Genomic DNA, 21,027 nt, shown 5'->3' on the forward strand with positions numbered 1-21,027 from the left:
GACTGTCGGTTTCTGCTGAGCTGCGGTGCAGGTAGATGTTAAAGTTGAGCAATAAACTACATTTTTAATATCCCGAGCTACTTTATGTTTATCAGCACAAAGCTGAACACAAGAAGCAGAAGTTATGTTTTACCATCCGATATGAAAAGGGTCATGTGAGTCTCCTAATATTATTTCACACATGAAAGTGAAAAAGGGTTTGAAGAGTTAAAGAAATTTCACAAATTCTGAGAATCTGAGCCACCTGTAAAAAAGCTGTTTTAGACTATGATCTCGAGCTTTTTGTACATTATCAAACTTTTTTCCCAAACATTACTCCAGGTGTTTGGATCAAACTGGACAAACAGTTGTGTCACAAATACAGCAGTTACTACATACAGTGATAATATTTACTCATGAGAAGCACGCACAGGGCAGCCTTTCTGCATTCAGTTTGAGTTTACTGAACTTTATCGTCGAAGGCGATAAAGACAAGAATCTGGGTGAAATTCAGTTGTGCAAAATGTCTTTGTTTTGACAAATCCGGATTCCATTCAGCTCAATTGTTTTTTTTTTTTTTTAGGTGAAGCAGAAATCTCAATTATCTCAAAACCTGAACATGGAAATAAAAAAAAGCAAACACTCGTACACCTGGATAAGAAGAGGAAACAGGCCTTTTATTTTTGGAATCAACTCTTTATTGTCATATCACAAGTAAACAACTGAAAGCACATCTAGTTTTAGTTAATTATAAGAAAAAACAACTTTCTCACACGGTTGCAATCATCACACAGGTGGGGTCAGTAGGAATTTGGCCTTAATGTGAAGAAAGGGCTCCATTTCTATTTATTTTACAAATGATTTCATCGGATTTTCAGTTATTTGGTGTTACCTGCCAAGTCTGCACGGGAGGTATCGGAAGACAACAACAAAGACAAAAACATTCCTGACATGCCAAATTTTTAACCTTGCAAACTACAGCTGACTCATCACTGCAGGCAAAGCAGATCAAAAGAGGCATGAGAGAGGGTGCGAGCAGCTTATTATTATTTAGTCTGTAACGTCTATAAAAAGATGTTTGCAGGGAGGGGACGAGAGGCCTGGCTTCTGTTTGTAATCCACCTGTAGAATAAAGTGCCACTATTGACCAATCACATTTGAGAACAATGTGGTAATGTGGAGGTAGACGCTTTCTGTGCACCACAGACAACAGAAAAGATGGACTTAACTTCCGAATGTTAAAACTGAAGCCCCTGTTGATGATCTAAAAGATGGAAAGTGTTTTCTTTTATATCATGAAAAGGGGGCGACGTTTCTGCTCTGAAATTATAGGGTGGATCAAAAAGAATCATCTGATTTCAAAAGGCTTTTAAAGTAACGGACATGGAAAGTTGTGGTAAATATTAAAATGAATGGCTGAATAGTAAGTTTTACATACAAAACGTACGATGTTCACCAATCCTCAACAGTGCGCCTCTCTGGACACACAACAGCTGTCTGCTCGATCGTTATCGGCGAACAGCTGTGGGAACTAAAGCTCTGTGAAATCAGATGATTGTTGTTTTTTTTAAAACACACCCTCAGCTGACAAGCTACTAGTTTCAGTTCATCTTATGTGATCATGAGCTAAGCAACCAAAACTGGCACACAGTTTCCAGTAGTTCCCTAAAGGTAGTTCAGTAGTTCATCTACATCAGATACGAAGGTGACTATGGCTAAAGATCATAGACCACACAATACTGCAGAATGGCCATGTACTAATACTGAACAAAGCATTAAGTCTATTTTGTGAGTCAGAATGGAGGGCTATACGCAGGCTCGTCACATTCGGTTACCAAACGCCAAAATGACGACAGCAAAGACGCTCAGCTCCTGGGTCAGTGTGTGACGTCACCGTGGCTGCGCCCTTCTTTACTACTGTCTGTGGTGTGGAGAGCTTAAGAAGGAACCAACATCAAGTCACAAAACTATCGGCTACTGTCAAGCAACCATTTATCTTTATTAGTTTTTAATTTATCTGCATTCATCAAAATTTCAAAAAATAAAAAAAAAGGTGCATGAACATAAGGTCTTGGCACAGATATGTGTTGTCGCCAGAAAAGAAGACAGCAGACGATGTCCGATGCATTTCCAGACTCTGTCGTGCCCTTTTTTATTTTTTAATACAAATAGAAAAATTCACTCATCATTTTAATCTCTTAACATCCATCAGGTCATTGGTGACAGATCCAGAGTGGGAAACACTCTACCCTGAGTGGCCTGCAGGATGCTAAGAGGTGAAAAACCTGATTCCACCTCATATGTGTGATACTCAGACCATGTCTGTCCTGTAGTGCATCAGCAGCATGAAGCACAGAGTTCTTAAAGTACGTGTGTGCAGTCTGACGACAGGTAGAGCACACCTGCAGCTGGAATATCTCGTGCTGCAGAAGTACACTGTGTCCCATTAAAGTCTTGGCCATGTTTTGGCACACTGTCTTTATCACTCACATGTGACCTCCTGGTCACACAATAAAGCGAGAAGGAGGAAGCGCTAACCTCAACTCCACAGCGTCATCACTTCCGGTGTGCCGGTTTGTTGTTTCCTTCCCACTCCTCCTCCTTGAAGCTGAAGTCACAAACCAGAGAGAGGTGGTCGGATGGATAACTAAAGGACGGAAGTCTGTTTGGCCCGATCTCCTCCTCGGTGGGCATGTCCAAGACGGCATCCACTCTCAGCGTGTCCTTGGTGTACCAGATGTAGTCCAGAGTACTGCAGCACTCCCCCGTGGGCCGAATCTTCCACGTTGTGTACTCCGGCTCCGTCAAACCGTCCCGGCTGAGTTTCTTGTAAGCCGAGTCCAAGCCGAAAGGCGATGTGGCGAAGCGCCGATACACCTCCTCATTTGGGACTGCGTTGAAATCCCCGCATATGAGCAGAGGTATGTCGGCGGCGGGGTCGCCGGGCTGCTTCTGGACCACATTCTGGAGATGCCAAAGGAGGTCTGACCCCTGAGTGCTGCGGAGCCACTCCCAGCCAGAACGAGCCTTCAGATGGGTCACGGCCACGCACACGCATTTACCCGTGATCCGACAGCGCAGCGTGGTCACTATGGCAACCTGCGATCAGAGAGCAGCGAGTTAGAGTGTTGTAGTTTTATTTTTCCCAGAAAGGCTAAAGCTCCAGAAATACTACACCTGACAAAATTTATTTTTTTCCCCACCTGATTGGTTGGAATCCTCATGGCAGAGAGTCGTATGTTGACGCTGTCGAGGAGCTCGAAGCGCGACTCGTCGTAGAACAGCGCGCAGCCGTCAGGGCCGTTGTTGCCCTCAACGCCCAGGCACGGAGACCACGGCTTGGGGCAGAAGTGGCTGCTGTAACCCAAACCTGCCAGCACCGGCTGCAAGGTGTCGTAGTAGTGGTCGACTTCCTGCATGCACACGATGTGGGGGCGGTAGGTGAGGACTTCCTCCATGATGAGGTACTTCCTGCGGGACCAGCTGAGGGCCTCCAAAGGACACATGACAAAATTGTCGAGTCCTTCGCCCAGAGCTGCAGGACAGGAGGAAGTGGGAGACCAGACTTCAGTAACAACATTATCCACCATGTGTTTTGTGTTCCACCAAAACAGACTCAGAAAGTGTGAATATTAAATTTCCCTGAGTGCACTCTACCTTGAGCCAGGATGTTCCATTGCATCACCCTGATGACACTGCTGGGGGCGCCGTCTCCATCACCGATGTGAACAAATTTCCTGTCGAAGCGAGGTGGTCGGTCCGTGAGGGCCTCCTCGCACTGACGAAGCAGCTCCTCTGGATCAGGGGGACATGGAGAGGACCCCTCCTGCTCCATCGACAGAAGGAGAGACAACACTTAATATTTAGATGAAAATATTCAAAAGAAAAAGTCTGAAGACAAAAGAAAAAGAAGAAAACCTACCGGGCAGAAATCTGGATCCAGCTTTGTGAATGCAGGTAGCTGGGGGTTCAGGTGTGAAGAAGGGAAGGGGAGAAGAGAGCTGGTGCTGCTGAGGGGCTGAGTCAGAGCGTTGTACAGCTTCGTGGCCCCTCCACCCATCGGATACACTGGTGAGGAGGAAAATCAAAGCGACAGTGAAGCATGTGATAGGATGGAGACACATCCACCTTTCTAACATGACGTATAAACTGAAGGTAACACACACATCTGTACTTTTATGGAAAGAATAATCTGTTCTTTCCCAGCGTTTGTTGAGCTTCAGCTCAGGTTGTCGTGTAAGGACCAAGCCATCACAGCGTCAGCAGTCCAGATGAAACAAACCCCCAAAGTGACAGCTGCAACTCAGCCTTTTGTTCTGCTTCAGCAGCATCTGTCGGCTTACACGTGACCAAACTCATTAAACCTAAAAATAACACGTGCGCTTCCCAGTGTGTGCCAGAGACTGAGCTGGATTAAACAGTCAGCTAACAAACTCAGAGTAAAACACCCCTTCCAAAGAAGGCTTTGTACCTTGTTAGCACGTTTCTATGCTTGAGCAAAACAAGCAGTCAATGCAGTGACTCAGTGTTTCACACGCAGAAAACCTAAGAAAACAAACGTGGAGCTGGGGACAGATTCTCAGAGGAGCTGTTTGGGTTTCACCGGTGAAACAGAGAGCAGAGGAGAGAAGTTGAAGTGCAGATATCCAAGTTGACAAAAATTTGTATAAAAGTGACAAAAGCTTCCCCCCAAAAATGTTAAACACAGAAAACAACTTTTAGTTATGAATTACAGGTAGCAGAAGCCACACCCTGCTGATAAAAATCAGTGTGCCACACCGCCTGCTCCACGAGTGTGTAACAGCATCTATATGCAACAACTTCAGAAACCAAAGTGGTTCAGATTGGGCAGATGTTGTACCGAGAGACACTGAAAGAGGTGCAAACTAAACACAAAAAGCAATAATCTTGCATCTCTAAATGTTTTGACTTTCAGCAAGACCAAAGCAAAAAAAGCTGTTATGCTTCAGCATTCCAAGGAGAATTAACAGGCGAAGTAATGCACTCCTCTCTGTAACGCGCACTCCAAGTTCCTTAAATCGGACAAAAAATGTGCTGCAGAGATCAGATTGACCTCTGCTCCGACATAAAAATTCTGACATCCAACTTTTCCTCTCAGCTCTCCGAGACCAGAACTACGTGACTATAAAAGGAGCTGGATGTTTAGGATCCGTGCAGTCTCGCGTGAAACAGACGGAGAACAGCAGCACGTTTAAACAAGCATCTTCATTCTGTTAAAATTTATATTAGTATATTATTTATTAATATGTAACAATAATGCTTTAATTCAGTCACACAGCAAGGCCAGGGTCCTTTTCTTGGAGTGGTGACCACGTAACTTTTCACATAGAAGCGTAAAGCAAAGACTCTGTGTTTACTTACTGAACAGAAATGTGCCAAATATGCTTAAACAAACAAATTTATTTCAAGGCTGACTAAATTAAACCCCACAGTTTTTTTTGTACGTAGCAAAAACCACATGTCCAAAAACTCCATCCTCTCTAATAAGACTTTGCGAGACTAAATTAAGAGCTACTGACGACCAAAACACCCAAAAGAAAAAGCTTCTTCTTACCCAGAGTCTCCATTATGCTCCTCTGCAATGTCCACGGTACTCCTTAGTTAAATGTCCTTAATGGCTCTTTTTAATGCTACCTAACAGATGTGCTGCCTGTCCGCTCGGGAGGCTAAACGTCTGCAGTGTGTCAGGAGACAGTGACAGATGTGCGGTCTGTGTGTGGAAATAACTATGACTTGTCACTGTTGCATATAAAGCCTCAGAGAGAGAGAGAGGAAGAGGAATTATGAAGCGCAGACGTCAGCGGACCATATGGAGCATTAGAGGTCATGTGCCAGACAGAGAGACAGAGACAGAGAGAGGAGGGAGAGAGCGACAAAGTCAAAGAGAGAGAGAGAGAGCGCGGGGCAAACCTGTTGAGTGGCTGATATGACTGACAGATTTACTCTAGCGACTTGGCCCTCGACTAAATATAGAGGCGCACAAAAACACGATACCCCGCACTCATCCTCGCTGATACACCATAACACCTATCACCCGAGTACACTGTGTTAATAGTTTCTAATCACTCTGTGAGAGCACAGCGTGTGAACGTATGGTAACAACTTCCTCATTTTGGCTGTTGTAACAGCAGCGCGCACGCACACACACACACATGACTATAATTAACCATTCAGCAGTGCTATGACAGTTTTTTTCCACACATGCTGTAGTTTTCCAACCTGTCAATCAACTTTTTTGACACAAACAATAACAGGCTGCTGAAGCATTTACAGATCTTACACGAGATAACATTCACTGGTTTATCTGGTAAATAGACTGGTTCTTATAAATGGACTGCTTTACACAACTTGCTTCATTCACCCATTCACACAAGCTCCTTTTTTCTATGCTGTTTCTAGGGGCTTTCTGTCTGTGTGAGCAGTTACTGTACAAGCACTAAATGCTGCAATGTCCATTTCAATGTGCTTTGTGCAATTTGAGAGAATGCAGTAATCTGGAGTGACTGTTAAGTGATCTTTTCACTGTTGAGAGTTCACTTATTTGGATGTTACAGTAACAATAGAGACATTCTATTCGTTACGCAGACCTGATCACGATGGATCCTCTACAATTAATTCTCTGTTGTTGGGCTGTTTAAGTGCAGGGCGACACACCCGCCGTCACGGTGTTTCAGATATTTATCAGAGATTTCGACTGACTGGTTCACCGAGCGCCAGGTCGATTCTTTATATAATGTCTCTCGTAGCACTACAAATAAACAATTATATATATCAATGAACTCTGATTTGTAAATTATTAATTCATCCTACTACTTTTCGAGCATGTAAAGTGTGGGGTATCTCGAGATGTTAGTGGAAAAGCAGTTTATTTTTTTACTTTGCTTTTCTGTTTTCCATGTATTCTATTTTATTTATTTTTACATGTTCGAAATCAAAAACAGTCAAATGCTCAAATATTTTTTTGGACATGGAAAAATAAAACTCCCCTGGGACAGTATTCATTTCTCATATCTACGATCACGTCTGATCTTATACTTGGGTCACCTTAAAGGACGCGTGCAGCAAGAAGACCAATATCTGTTTAAAACTATTCTGTCGGGACGAATGGTGAGCATAGAAAATGAAGAAAGGACATCATTGGCAGACTTGCTCCAACGCTGCAGGCTTGGGACTGTTAATATGTTTATAAAAGAAAAGAGAGAAATACTCCACATATTTCTGACACTCCCTGCAAGGTACCAAGTGATCAGGGCTGGGGCAAAAGCGCAGCTCTGGGGTTGGCAATGGCACACCAATGAAAAGGGGGGAGGGGGATTAAGGAGTTCTGGCTCACCTTTTTGCATCACTGTAAGTATTTAATGATATAATATTAAATAACATTACCTACAGAGAAAGTTTTCAGCTAAAATAACAGATAGAAAGCAACTCATTCAATTTTGAGAGACAGACTCCCCCTCATCTACCTCACAGTGGTTTGGTCCACTTCTTACCTTTACCTAATGCCTTTACTTTGCAAATTGTAATTGTGCATTCATCTAGATATTCAATAGTAAAAGTAGATCTATTTTTGCTGCTGTTCACCTGCATCAGCTGAACTTTTATCGGTACATAAATCTGGTTTCAAATGTTTTCTCTTTATATAATGTCTCTAGATACTTTTTATGTGGCAGCCTGTATTTTTCCAACCTGCCAAATGCATAGAAAGAAAAGCTGCACCTATGGCAGTGCATCTGCACCGGACTGCATCAGGCAGCTGCAACTAATAAAACGACCAGTCTGCAGGCAGATGATGGTAATAACTATAATGCAGAACACCAGGTGTATATTTTATATTTCTGTGCAAAAGCATTAAGAACATATCAACATCTAAAGGCAATTAGGTGAAAAGTGGAAAAACAAATCCGACAGAATCATTAGAACGACGGCAATTTAGCTGGAAGAACCAGATCTAGTATTTTGAAACACCTCAAATTAAACGCAAACAGATAAACACCGGTGCTGGAAAATGACTGTGTAAACACATGGAACCAAATCATACTGAGCACACATGAACACATTTTTTTTTAATAATCAAAAAAATTTGAAAAAAAAAAAAAGTTTGAATCTTGTAGAAATCGGTCGGGCTACATTAAATCTGAGGATGGACAGTTTCAGAGTACTAGCTGAAGTTTCTATATCCACATGTGGTGTAAAATTGTGTGGAATTAACACATGTCCAAACATAACTCAGTTTAAAGTCAAATATAATATAAAGGACGGGGATTTGCAGGGATAGTAACCTATAGTTACCTAACGTCTGTACTTTGCAAATTGTAAACACCGGATGTACAGATCTTTTATTGATTTTTTTAATAGATTTATTGTTTGTTATTTTTCCAAACTACATTTTATTCACTCTGTTACTTTTCTGTGGAATCTTTGCTACTGTGTGGCTGCTGCATTGTTACAGAGCAGCTGTTTATAGAAGCAGGAGCTCGGTGCACATTAAAATCATCACGCTTCTTTTCTAGTAGAAATTCTTCCGAGTTGGTAGCTGTCTACACCACATCAGATGTTCTGTGAGCCCACAAAACCACATTTGTCGTAGTTTATCAACAACAACAAAACATCTAATTTTAGAGGATGACTCACACCTGCACGCTGACCATGCACAACCCATACCTTAAGCTTATCACAGCTGATTTTAACAAAGAGGAAGTCATTTTTAACTGTAGCAGAATCACGAACATCAAGATCACTGAGCATTCACGTGCACGCCGCTGTGTGGTCAGGATGACTCACATCCTGTAGACGACCTGTAGTAAATCTATGTAACTGTGACTAAGTGCACGAGTGTTGGCAGGAGGGAGGGGCCAGAGAGTTGTCACTGGATCCTCTGGTGGTGTATTGACATTTCCATATTGAGGGCAGCTGCCTTGTCAGATTTCTGTGAGGGGGATTTTATGAGTTTGTGCCTTTTAGAGGAGCTGAAACAGCTTTAACTACGTGTGTGATCTTGTGATGTGAACGCACCACTGCTGCTTTTAAGTTAAATTAGGAAACATTTGAAAGGTTCAACATAACAGAGTCTGATGGTCCGGGGCCAATAAAAACTTGTTAGATCTGTCTGGGCCAGTGATGGGGATTCCACTGAAGGATGTGTCTGACAGGCCCTCACTAATAAATAGTTTTTTCCCATTATTTTTACCTTAAAATAACAGAAAGGTGCTTCATCAAAACCACATGCACGGTCAGTTAAATATAACGAGAAGAATGTTTTTAGCTGCCTGCACCCACCAGCAGTTTGTCTTACACGGTAAGAGCGTCTTAAAAAGAAGCTAAAATGAAAGCAGTCTGTATGCAGATCAGCTGCTCGACGTTTCAGTTTGACAGTTTGTGTCGTAGACATAACTTTGCTGCAGGCTTTAACGTCTATCCAGCTGAGAAACATTTTTATCTCTTTTTAACTCCCTGTGTTACACTAAGCCACTCTGAACTACGCTTTAAGCTTTCTCTCATGGGTATTTTTATACATTTTTCTAGTATCATTTCATGAGGGGCCATTTTTAAATTGCATTATCTAGAAAACTATAGTTTTCTAGAAAAAAAAATCAACACAAAGTCAGTTTAAATTTCATGGATATATCCAGAGGTTAGGGAACATGAGCCATTGTTTTGGATTCACAAAGTACAACAGGTGCTGGAGAGACACCGAGACAACCCCATTTACTGTAGGGAGTGGTTCAGCTGGTGACCACAGACCATCACTCTCTCCTCAGCCCTGTCCTCTTCACTTCCTGATAGCATGAAACGGTACCTCCGATCCATTCAGGTTACACAGGTAGTCTGAATGGATCGGAGGTCCCCTGGTATGGCACATCCACACATGCTATCACAACCAGGCTTGCAGAGTCTCTCAGCACAGGAGAGGCCAAGAGACGGGCAGTAACACAAGGAGAGTTGGACAATAGCTTAGCAGGGCTTCAGCCCAGCAGAGGGATGAGAAGACGGAGGAAGAGAATTCCCAGAGGCCTGCAAAACAACCTCCAGCTTGCTCATGTGCATGCTTATGGTCTAACTGTCACAAACAGATTGCATGGAGGTGGAATGAGGGCCTTTAGTGAGCCGTGTGGTCACAGCCCAGAAACATTTTTTGTTTACATTTGGGTCAATTGTGTCAACATTTAGATGTTCAGGCAGGAAATTGAGACTTTGGCCATTTGTTGAATTGAGGTGAGACGTTTAGCTGCAGCACAGCATTTCCTAGACTCCATTCTCAGAGTTGCAGCGGTTTTTTTGGCAGAAGGCTCGGCTGTGAGTTACGGGGAAACTACGTGACCAGAGATCTCTTATTAGCTTGCTCTGTTTTCCAACTACTGAGCTGGCATGTTCTGGGCTATGAAAGAGGCTGGGTAAGAGCAAAGTCAGAAATCTCTGGTTTTGCTCTTACATCAGGATACAAAACTATGAGTGTCTGTCAAATTCAGGATCATCCTTTGAGCTGTTGGAAGCTCCCTGTCAGTTACCCTGGTTTTCTTTTCTTAATCCTTTTGGTTAAACGAAGTTTAATGTGGACCAAATTACATTGAGAAAGGTACGACATGTATTTAAACATGTTAACAAACACGGCCTTTAGTGAAACTGAATTCAGCACTCCTGCCTTAGTAACGATAAAATATCTTAAATGTAAGATGAGAACATCAGCATTTGTGTCTTTGTACATCTTGTTATGACTGATAACATTACATTTGAGCCGTGTGTGTCCTTCAGCTGAAGCCAATCGTTAAAAAAAGGATTAACTTTCGACAACAACAGTTTGAGGTAGTGATGAAATCTACCGTTTGTGAAGCAATATCTCAGAAAAGAACAGCTTGTATTGTGGCATCAGATACACCACACACAGAATCCTGAACACGAGATAAGCAGATTCATTTAGAGACAAAGATATTAAAAACATGAACAAAACTGTCTAAATATAAACGAAGGTCCAGCCAAAGCACAAAGCTACAGATACCTTAGGTCAAAGTAAAGTTTACTTCTGGGCTTTTTGGAGACTTACCTTCTTCACTGGAATAAAATGACGACTTCCTCTTAAAACTGACTTTTTGGCAGCTGCAGCCTTGTTTTTCGTTCCGTCTTAGTAAACCAGTATTTAGCCCTCTGAGTACGTGCCTCTGGATACATGTGTGTGCATGTTTTTGTTGAGAGGAAGTACAAGTGGGTGTGTGTTTGACCCTGTAACTGCGGGGAAAGGTCACGCTGAGGAAAAGCCAGATCTATTCTGCCATCTGCTGGTAGGAGTCACACAGGAAATGATTTGTATTTGTGAAAGTGCATGAGAAGTGCAATTATGCCCATCTCGCAAACAAAAACTACTTTCAAAAATTCATCAGCTCCATAAGTTCAGTTTTAAATTGGACCGAGCACCACCTCTGGTAACATTTTTCAGATAATTGTGTCAAGAAACAAAGTGAACCAACCACAACAAAAAAGTATTTCAAATTATCTTCATCTTATACCAAACTTTTTTTTTGTCCACATTACAGGTTAATATCAGGCTCAAACGTTGCCTGTGCACAGACAGCAGGCTGACATCCTGAAGTCAGTCCACTTGTCATCCTGGATAAAGTCAGCTGCATAGTTTCGCTGTGGTCTTGTCTCCCAGTCGTTTGCTGAAGTCGAGCATTTGTTGGTGAAGGAGCGTGCTAATGTTTCCTAACTGCTGTTTCCGATTCTTCAGATGGTCAAGCAGAGAACTAATCGACATGAACAGGACGCCTTCACTGCTCTCGTGGTCCTGGGTTAACATTAAATCCTCCGCCCAGGCTTGCTGTAAGCTTTCCCATAATGCCTCTGTGTCTTGCCTGAACTTCTGAGCCTCCTGCCAGTATTTGTGCGTCTCCAGTTTGGCTGTTTCGATGTCCTCCGTCATCTGACTGATATGGAACTGCAGCCTGCTGTTCTCCATGGTGACTTGCTCCAGTTTCACACCACAGTCGTAGATGCCCACCTCCACGGCTCTCAGCTCAGATGCCTGTCTGTGGAGCGTGTTGATGTGGCACGTTTGCAGCCCCTCCAGCTCAGCCTTCATTTCCTCTTTGGGCTGAAGGAGTTCACTGGTTTTCTCCTTCAGTGCCTGAATTGAAAGCTCCATCTCACTCCTCCTCTTCCTCAGCTCATTGAGAAGCTCTTCCAGCCTGTGGTGCCTGTTCTGCTCATCGCTCCACTCGGCCTCCACCTTCTTCAGAATCTTTTCCTTCTCCTCCACCTCCCTCTGCTTCTCCTTAACACTCTGAGCAACCTTGTCGACGTCAGTGGTGAGCTGCTGTAACTCCTGGCGCTGCCGGCTCTCGATTCTTTCGTACTCCTCCTTGGACCGGGTCACATGCCTCATCAGGAGGCTGGCATCAGTGGTCTTGGGCTCCTGCCTCAGGAGCGCTTCTTTTTTTTGAAGCAGCTCCTCATATCTTCTCTGGGTACTACTAATGTCAGATGTCATTTTCTCAATATGCTCCTCCTGTTTCCTCTTTGCCTCCTTCAGGAGCTGCAGGAGTTGCTCTTTCTCCTCCTGAAGCCAGCCCACATTCTTTTCTCCTGCATCCATATTGCTGCGTAGCTCTTCCTGATTCCTCTCAACGAGACGCTTGTTAATTACATCAGTTTCCTTGAGCTCTTTGACCTGCTTCTCCATCTCTTTGATCTCCCTGCCATGCTTTATGATGGAGGCAATACGCTCCTCCAGTTGCAGCCTGGACCACTCCAGCTGCTTGGAGATCTGCTGATGCTCAGCCCTGACCAAGTTCTCTTTAGTGTGCCGATGCTTGAACACCTCACAGACCTGAGTCAGGGCTGCCTCTAAATGCTGTTTTGATGCTCTGCCCTCCTTTATTTTACTGTCCATTGTGACGATTTCCTCTTGCAAGTTCTGCACAGTGAGGCTGAAGGCTTCCTCCAACTCATGCAGTTCCTCCTTCAGCAGATCCCTCTGTTGCCTCAGCTCCCGTTGCTTTTGGACTTCCCCTTCCAGCTGCTCCTCATGATGGTGCCGTGACACATTCAGTCTGTGTATGTTGTTCTCGACCTTACCCAACTCATCCATCAGCTCATCCAGCCGTCCCTGGGCTTTGTCTTTCTTGTTGGTAATGCTATCCAGCTCTCTTCTGCTACTCCTGTTCAGGTGGTTTTGCTGCTCTGTCTGCTCCTCAACATTGCTCACCTCTTCCAAGAGGTCATTTCTTTTCACGGAGGAGGCTTGTCTCTCCAGCTTCATGTTCTGCTCCAGGGTTAATCTGTCCTGCTCGACGCCGGCAATGCAGGACTTCAGCTCCTCTATATTCTCCCACGTCATGTTCAGCTGCATCTGTGAGCTGTACTTTAGGGAAAGTAGATCATTCAGAGTAGCCATGATGGTATCATGGTTAGCCTTCGCCTGATCCCGCTCCAGGTACAGGGACTTGTTTTGGCTGAGAAGGGATTCCTGCATTTTCGTAGCTTCTTCTTGGAGCTGAGAGACTGCACTGAGATCTTTGCACAGTTGCTGGATCTCCTCGGCATTTGATGCTCGCGCCGCTGCTACATCAGCCATGATCTCCTTGCTCATTCGTTCACGCATGTTGCTGATCTGGTGTCTCAGTTTGCTGTTTTCTATGCTTTCCACTTCCAAGTGTTCACGAGCAGCACGCCTGTCTGCCTCCAGCTCGCTGACAGCAGTCGTTATCTCCATCAGGTGGAGGCTGGCCTCAGGTGCGAACGGTACCTCCTCCTCTTTCAGGTATTCGTCCAGCTCCTTTAAACGCTCCAGAACCACCATAACCGATGAAAAGTCGGGCACCAGTGAAGAAGCCATATGTGACTACGTTTTGGAGCGTGTTAGCGGCACTCCGAGCCGTATACGGAGCGTTTCAAACAGATGCTCGCTGGCACGGATGACTTGTGTGTGCTGTCGTCGGGGTAACAGCTACCCCCCCTGTCTGCTACTTGTTTAAAAAAAAAAAAAAAAAAAAAGAGGCTGGTGGAGTCAGTCCAAAATCCTAAGCTATTTAACCCACGATATTTGTTTGATTCATTTTATTAAGTAAAGCCTTCACCTGAAGCCTTTTCTGCAGCGTTAAAGTTCATACAGCAGCTAGCAATCGCCGATAACTTATGAGCGCTGTCGCCAGGGCAACGGTGTCCCCATCGCTACTAGCTCTACGGCAACCCGGTGACGTCAGCACGCTCGAAGCTACCTATCAGCCAAGTGCTAACCGCCAGAAAATAGCCCCAGGAAAACAAAGCAAGTTTGGCGAAGTCAGTGTTTGAAACGTGAATAGAAAAAATACTGTGTGCCCCCGGTCCCAAAATTTAAATGCTACAACTGTCAGCAGTGGGGTATGGTGCTTACCTACCTGGCGTACCCGATTTGGGGGTGATGTTTGGGTTCAGTCAGAAGGACCACAGCTAACATCCAACGCAGGCAGGGAGGCCGGCCACAGCTGCCTGGGTTGCCAGATTTTACGGTTTCACGTAGGGTTTCTGCTGCCTCTCATTTAGCCCGAGTAATATTAAATGCCTAATGGGGCCTAACACACACACACACACACACAGAGCGAGAGAGAGGAAGAAAATAGATGGATGGATGATAAATAGATCTGTTGTCATGATGGGTATTCATATTAAAAAAAGTGTAGCTGACCCTTGTAATCCACAAGGCTTCAAACCTGTCAAAGTGCTTGGTTTCTGTGGGTTTTTCTATTCCCAGCTCTGTGTGATTACAAGGACAGTCAATATTCCTAATACGGTCATGTCAGGAAACCCCACCCACCCGCTTTCAAATAAGCCAATCAAGAGAAAGCTGGTTTCAATAAAGGCATTGGTGAGCTACAACAGTTTTTATTTCAACCCGTCAATAATATGCTGCAGCTTTCGCCAGATCTCACCCTAGCTGAGCACTTTATAGCCGATTTTGAACCAAGGTGATGGTGCTTCCTACCATCATCATCATCATAATATAGCGTGAGAGGAAATATCTTGCGAAAAACTTTTTTTTTCCTATGTAAACTTTGTGCATATTTCAGCTTTTTTCTCGTCTGCACAAACCATTAAAAAAAATCTTTTACTCTCACCGTGTGTTTATACACCACTCTGCACATAATTATGAGTTATTATTGATCTCTGACTCTCTTCCAAAACTGGTGTCAAGCCAGCCTCCAATTCGAGACTTGCAGTCAAGCCAGCCTCCAGTTTGTTTTACGTTCCCTGTGTATTCAAAGTATTACGGGAATGGATGTGGAAACCGGATTTCAAAATAAAAGCCAACTTCGAGTGAATTAACAGATATGTTAAGAACATAATAACATATAATTTAGGCTTTTTTTTTTACAAACTCTAATGTTAGATCTATATGACACAGCCTTGTACCCTAATTGTGCCCTGTCACTATCAAGGCCATCTTATTTTGGATTTCAAAGTAAAAGCCCTGTGAATCTTCATTTTTGAACTACTCTTTCAATGACTTAATAATGCTCTTAAAAGCAAAAGTCGTATTTCCAAATACTATTTGAACTTTATATCAACACTTTCCAACCACAGTCTTTTTTACAGTGATACCATATCAATATCAAGTCAGTCTGATTTTGCCTTTCATAGTAATGGCCCTTTGAAATTGTCCATAATTGACTTAATCTTCTAACGATTCAAAATGCTCTAAAATGAAAAATTCTTGTTTCCACAGGGTAATTCCACCTTAGATCAACAGTATACAGCCCCACAGTGATACCATATCAATATCAAGTCATTCTGATTATGCCTTCCAAAATAAAAGCCTTTTTAAATTGTCCATAATTGACCTAACTTTCAGTGATTTCAAAATGTTTTAAAATGGAAATTTCCTGTTTCCACAGGGTAATTCCACTCCAGATCAACAGTATACAACCTCACGATGTTACCATATCAATATCAAGTCATTCTGATTATGCCTTCCAAAATAAAGGACTTTTCAAATTGCCAAGATATGACCTACTCTTTTAAAGATTTCAAAATGCTCTAAAAGTGAAAATTGCTGTTTCCACAGGATAATTTCACTTTAGGTCAACAGTATACAACCTCACGATGTTACCACATCAATATCAAGTCATTCTGATTTTGCTTTCAAAAATAAAAGCATTTTCAAAATGCCCATATCTGACTTGATCCTGGAACAATTTCAAAATGCTCTAAAATGGAAATTTCCTGTTTCCACAGGGTAATTCCACCTTAGATCAACAGTATACAGCCCCACAGTGATACCATATCAATATCAACTCATTCTGATTATGCCTTCCAAAATAAAAGCCTTTTTAAATTGTCCATAATTGACCTAACTTTCAGTGATTTCAAAATGCTCTAAAATGGAAAATTCCTGTTTCCACAGGGTAATTCCACCTTAGATCAACAGTATACAGCCCCACAGTGATACCATTTCAATATCAAGTCATTCTGATTATGCCTTCCAAAATAAATGCCCTTTCAAATTGAGCATATATACGACCTACTTTTTTAACGATTTCAAAATGTTCTTAAAAAGAATTTTGCTGTTTCCACAGGATAATTTCACTTTAGGTCAACAGTATACAACCTCACGATGTTACCATATCAATATCAAGTCATTCTGATTATGCCTTCCAAAATAAAAGACTTTTCAAATTGCCAAGATACGACCTACTCTTTTAAAGATTTCAAAATGCTCTAAAAGTGAAAATTGCTGTTTCCACAGGATAATTTCACTTTAGGTCAACAGTATACAACCTCACGATGTTACCACATCAATATCAAGTCATTCTGATTTTGCTTTCAAAAATAAAAGCATTTTCAAAATGCCCATATCTGACTTGATCCTGGAACAATTTCAAAATGCTCTAAAATGGAAAATTCCTGTTTCCACAGGGTAATTCCACCTTAGATCAACAGTATACAGCCCCACAGTGATACCATATCAATATCAAGTCATTCTGATTTTGCCTTCCAAAGTAAAAGCCTTTTCAAATTGTCCACAATTGACCTAACTTTCAGTGATTTCAAAATGCTCTAAAATGGAAATTTCGTGTTTCCACAGGATAATTCTACTCTAGATCAACAGTATACAGCCCCACAGTGATACCATATTAATATCAAGTCATTCTGATTTTGCCTTCCAAAATAAAAGACTTTTCAAATTGCCAAGATACGACCTACTCTTTTAAAGATTTCAAAATGCTCTAAAAGTGAAAATTGCTGTTTCCACAGGATAATTTCACTTTAGGTCAACAGTATACAACCTCACGATGTTACCATATCAATTTCAAGTAATTCTGATTATGCCTTCCAAAATAATGGCCTGTTGAAAATGCCCATAATTTACCTAACTTTCAGTGATTTCAGAATGCTCTAAAAAGGAAGATTTCAGTTTCCACAGGGTAATTCCACTTTAGATCAACAGTATACAACCTCACGATGTTACCATGTCAATTTCAAGTCAGTCTGATTTTGCTTTTCAAAATAAAAGCTTTTTCAATTTGCCCATATATGACTTACTCTTGGAGCGAATTCAAAATGCTCTAAGATGGAAAATAGCTGTTTCCACAGCATAATTCCACTTTAGATCAATAGTATCCAACCCCACAGTGATACCATATCAATATCAAATCAGTCTGATGTTGCCTTCCAAAATAAAAGACTTTTCAAATTGCCGATATACGACCTACTCTTTTAAAGAATTCAGAACGCTCTAAAAATGAAACTTGCTCTTTCCACAGGATGAATCCATGTTAGATCAAAAGTGTACATCCACACCATGGTACTACTTCAATTTCAAGTCATTCTGATTTTGCCTTCCAAAATAATGGCCTGTTGAAAATGCCAATAACTTACCTAACTTTCAGTGATTTCGGAATGCTCTAAAAAGGAAATTTTCTGTTTCCACAGAATAATTTCACTTTAAATCAACAGTATACAACCCCACAGAGATACGATGTTAAGATCAAGTCACTCTGATTTTGCCTTCCAAAATAAAAGTATTTTCAAATTGCCCGTAGACGACCTACTCGTTTAACGATTTCAAAATGCTCTTAAATTGAAAGATGCTGTTTCCACAGGATAATTCCACTTTAGATCAACAGTATCCAACCCGACAGTAAAACCATGTAAATTTCATGTTGGTCTGATTTCGCCTTTCAAATTAATGGCCCGTCGAATTTGTCCATATGTGATATACTCTTTCAATTATTTCAGAATGTTTTAAAAATGAAAATTGCTGTTTCAACACATATTGGGTTTTCATTTTGAAAAGCAAAATCAGACTCAATTGATTATGACAGAATTGAATCATAAAGATGATGTAAAAGGAAGCTGAAATTGCCACTAGGTTGTAATTGATAGTACGTTTATATTTTAAGTCTGTGGAAAGATGTCATGGTTGGTTTGCAAGCTGTTTTGTAATTTCTTTATTTAGAATGACATCTTTCCACAGACTTAAAATATAAACGTACTATCAATTACAACCTAGTGGCAATTTCAGCTTCCTTTTACATCATCTTTATGATTCAATTCTGTCATAATCAATTGAGTCTGATTTTGCTTTTCAAAATGAAAACCCAATATGTGTTGAAACAGCAATTTTCATTTTTAAAACATTCTGAAATAATTGAAAGAGTATATCACATATGGACAAATTCGACGGGCCATTAATTTGAAAGGCGAAATCAGACCAACATGAAATTTACATGGTTTTACTGTCGGGTTGGATACTGTTGATCTAAAGTGGAATTATCCTGTGGAAACAGCATCTTTCAATTTAAGAGCATTTTGAAATCGTTAAACGAGTAGGTCGTCTACGGGCAATTTGAAAATACTTTTATTTTGGAAGGCAAAATCAGAGTGACTTGATCTTAACATCGTATCTCTGTGGGGTTGTATACTGTTGATTTAAAGTGAAATTATTCTGTGGAAACAGAAAATTTCCTTTTTAGAGCATTCCGAAATCACTGAAAGTTAGGTAAGTTATTGGCATTTTCAACAGGCCATTATTTTGGAAGGCAAAATCAGAATGACTTGAAATTGAAGTAGTACCATGGTGTGGATGTACACTTTTGATCTAACATGGATTCATCCTGTGGAAAGAGCAAGTTTCATTTTTAGAGCGTTCTGAATTCTTTAAAAGAGTAGGTCGTATATCGGCAATTTGAAAAGTCTTTTATTTTGGAAGGCAAAATCAGAATGACTTGATATTAATATGGTATCACTGTGGGGCTGTATACTGTTGATCTGGAGTAGAATTATCCTGTGGAAACACGAAATTTCCATTTTAGAGCATTTTGAAATCACTGAAAGTTAGGTCAATTGTGGACAATTTGAAAAGGCTTTTACTTTGGAAGGCAAAATCAGAATGACTTGATATTAATATGGTATCACTGTGGGGCTGTATACTGTTGATCTAAAGTGGAATTACCCTGTGGAAACAGGAAATTTCCATTTTAGAGCATTTTGAAATCACTGAAAGTTAGGTCAATTGTGGACAATTTAAAAAGGCTTTTATTTTGGAAGGCAAAATCAGAATGACTTGATATTGATATGGTATCACTGTGGGGCTGTATACTGTTGATCTAAGGTGGAATTACCCTGTGGAAACAGGAATTTTCCTTTTTAGAGCATTTTGAAATCACTGAAAGTTAGGTCAATTATGGACAATTTGAAAAGGCTTTTATTTTTGAGAGCAAAATCAGAATGAGTTGATATTGATATGGTATCACTGTGGGGCTGTATACTGTTGATCTAAGGTGGAATTACCCTGTGGAAACAAGAATTTTTCATTTTAGAGCATTTTGAATCGTTAGAAGATTAAGTCAATTATGGACAATTTCAAAGGGCCATTACTATGAAAGGCAAAATCAGACTGACTTGATATTGATATGGTATCACTGTAAAAAGACTGTGGTTGGAAAGTGTTGATATAAAGTTCAAATAGTATTTGGAAATACGACTTTTGCTTTTAAGAGCATTATTAAGTCATTGAAAGAGTAGTTCAAAAATGAAGATTCACAGGGCTTTTACTTTGAAATCCAAAATAAGATGGCCTTGATAGTGACAGGGCACAATTAGGGTACAAGGCTGTGTCATATAGATCTAACATTAGAGTTTGTAAAAAAAAAAAAGCCTAAATTATATGTTATTATGTTCTTAACATATCTGTTAATTCACTCGAAGTTGGCTTTTATTTTGAAATCCGGTTTCCACATCCATTCCCGTAATACTTTGAATACACAGGGAACGTAAAACAAACTGGAGGCTGGCTTGACTGCAAGTCTCGAATTGGAGGCTGGCTTGACACAAGTCTTCCAAAGCATGTTTTTTTGTCCTGTCTCCCTCCCCTCAGCCCCAACCAGATGACTGGCCCTCCCTGAGCCTGGTTCTGCTGGACGTTTCTTCCTGTTGAAAGGGAGTTTTTCCTACTTACTGTCGCCAAAGTGCTTGCTCATAGGTGGTCATCTGATTGTTGGGGTTTCTCTGTATTATTATAGGGTCTTAACCATACGAGGCAACTGTTGTTGTTGTGGCACTATATAAATAAAACGTCTACCTTTTATCAGAAGCTCCAGAATCTAACAAGTACTAACATAATACATGAAATAAAATTACATGGATAGTTCTTTTTTTTTTTAATGTGTGACAATCATTTGATAATTTGTAGCATGCAATGGCAATATCAGGAAAAAAAAATCCTGTAGTAGGACAGCATCAGGTCAAGCACAGCCCATGTCTGCAGCACTGGTCCTCAGGACTCCTGGGTTTTTGGTACCCTTTTGCAGCTGCCCGCTTTACACACACACACACACAATTTTACCTTTACGCTGGCTTTGATAGCTGTTTTCCTCCTTAACCTTTTCCGAGGTTTGTGGAGACTGTGTTTATCTTTATAGGCAGTCGGTGTTTTTGCCGGCGTATTGAGAACAAGATGTGGCAACACTCGGCCGTCGCAGTGTGCTGTCGTCAGTCTACAGAGAAAGACGTAAAAAGCCCAGAAATAGAGCAGGTAGAAGGCCATGCGGTCCCACTGGC

The 21,027-nt window shown here is 41.4% G+C and overlaps 2 protein-coding genes across 7 annotated transcripts; both read right to left on the reverse strand.

Moving 5' to 3' along the window:
- Positions 1-653: 653 nt before the first annotated feature.
- noctb (nocturnin b) lies at positions 654-20,956 on the reverse strand. Of its 6 annotated transcripts, none has more exons than XM_085410794.1 (6): positions 20,813-20,956; positions 14,376-14,540; positions 3,902-4,047; positions 3,637-3,808; positions 3,183-3,514; positions 654-3,078 (listed from the first exon to the last, which is right to left on the reverse strand). In XM_085410794.1, the coding sequence occupies exons 3-6, from the start codon at positions 4,037-4,039 to the stop codon at positions 2,536-2,538; spliced, it is 1,185 nt and encodes a 394-aa protein (XP_085266920.1). In that variant the 5' UTR covers positions 4,040-4,047; positions 14,376-14,540; positions 20,813-20,956; the 3' UTR covers positions 654-2,535. The 6 variants fall into 6 exon arrangements, with proteins under 6 accessions (XP_085266920.1, XP_085266919.1, XP_085266918.1 ...); XM_085410793.1 differs by having other exon boundaries at positions 14,363-14,540; XM_085410792.1 differs by having other exon boundaries at positions 14,367-14,540; positions 20,813-20,955.
- On the reverse strand, positions 11,607-13,931 carry ccdc175 (coiled-coil domain containing 175). The gene has a single exon (XM_085410789.1). The coding sequence runs from the start codon at positions 13,823-13,825 to the stop codon at positions 11,609-11,611; it is 2,217 nt and encodes a 738-aa protein (XP_085266915.1). The 5' UTR covers positions 13,826-13,931; the 3' UTR covers positions 11,607-11,608.
- Positions 20,957-21,027: the final 71 nt, after the last annotated feature.

This window comes from Rhamphochromis longiceps, linkage group LG6 (assembly GCF_057381845.1).
Source record: "Rhamphochromis longiceps isolate RC_006_pf linkage group LG6, R_longiceps_female_GT1.1, whole genome shotgun sequence".
In the NCBI taxonomy this organism is placed as follows: Eukaryota; Metazoa; Chordata; class Actinopteri; order Cichliformes; family Cichlidae; genus Rhamphochromis; species Rhamphochromis longiceps.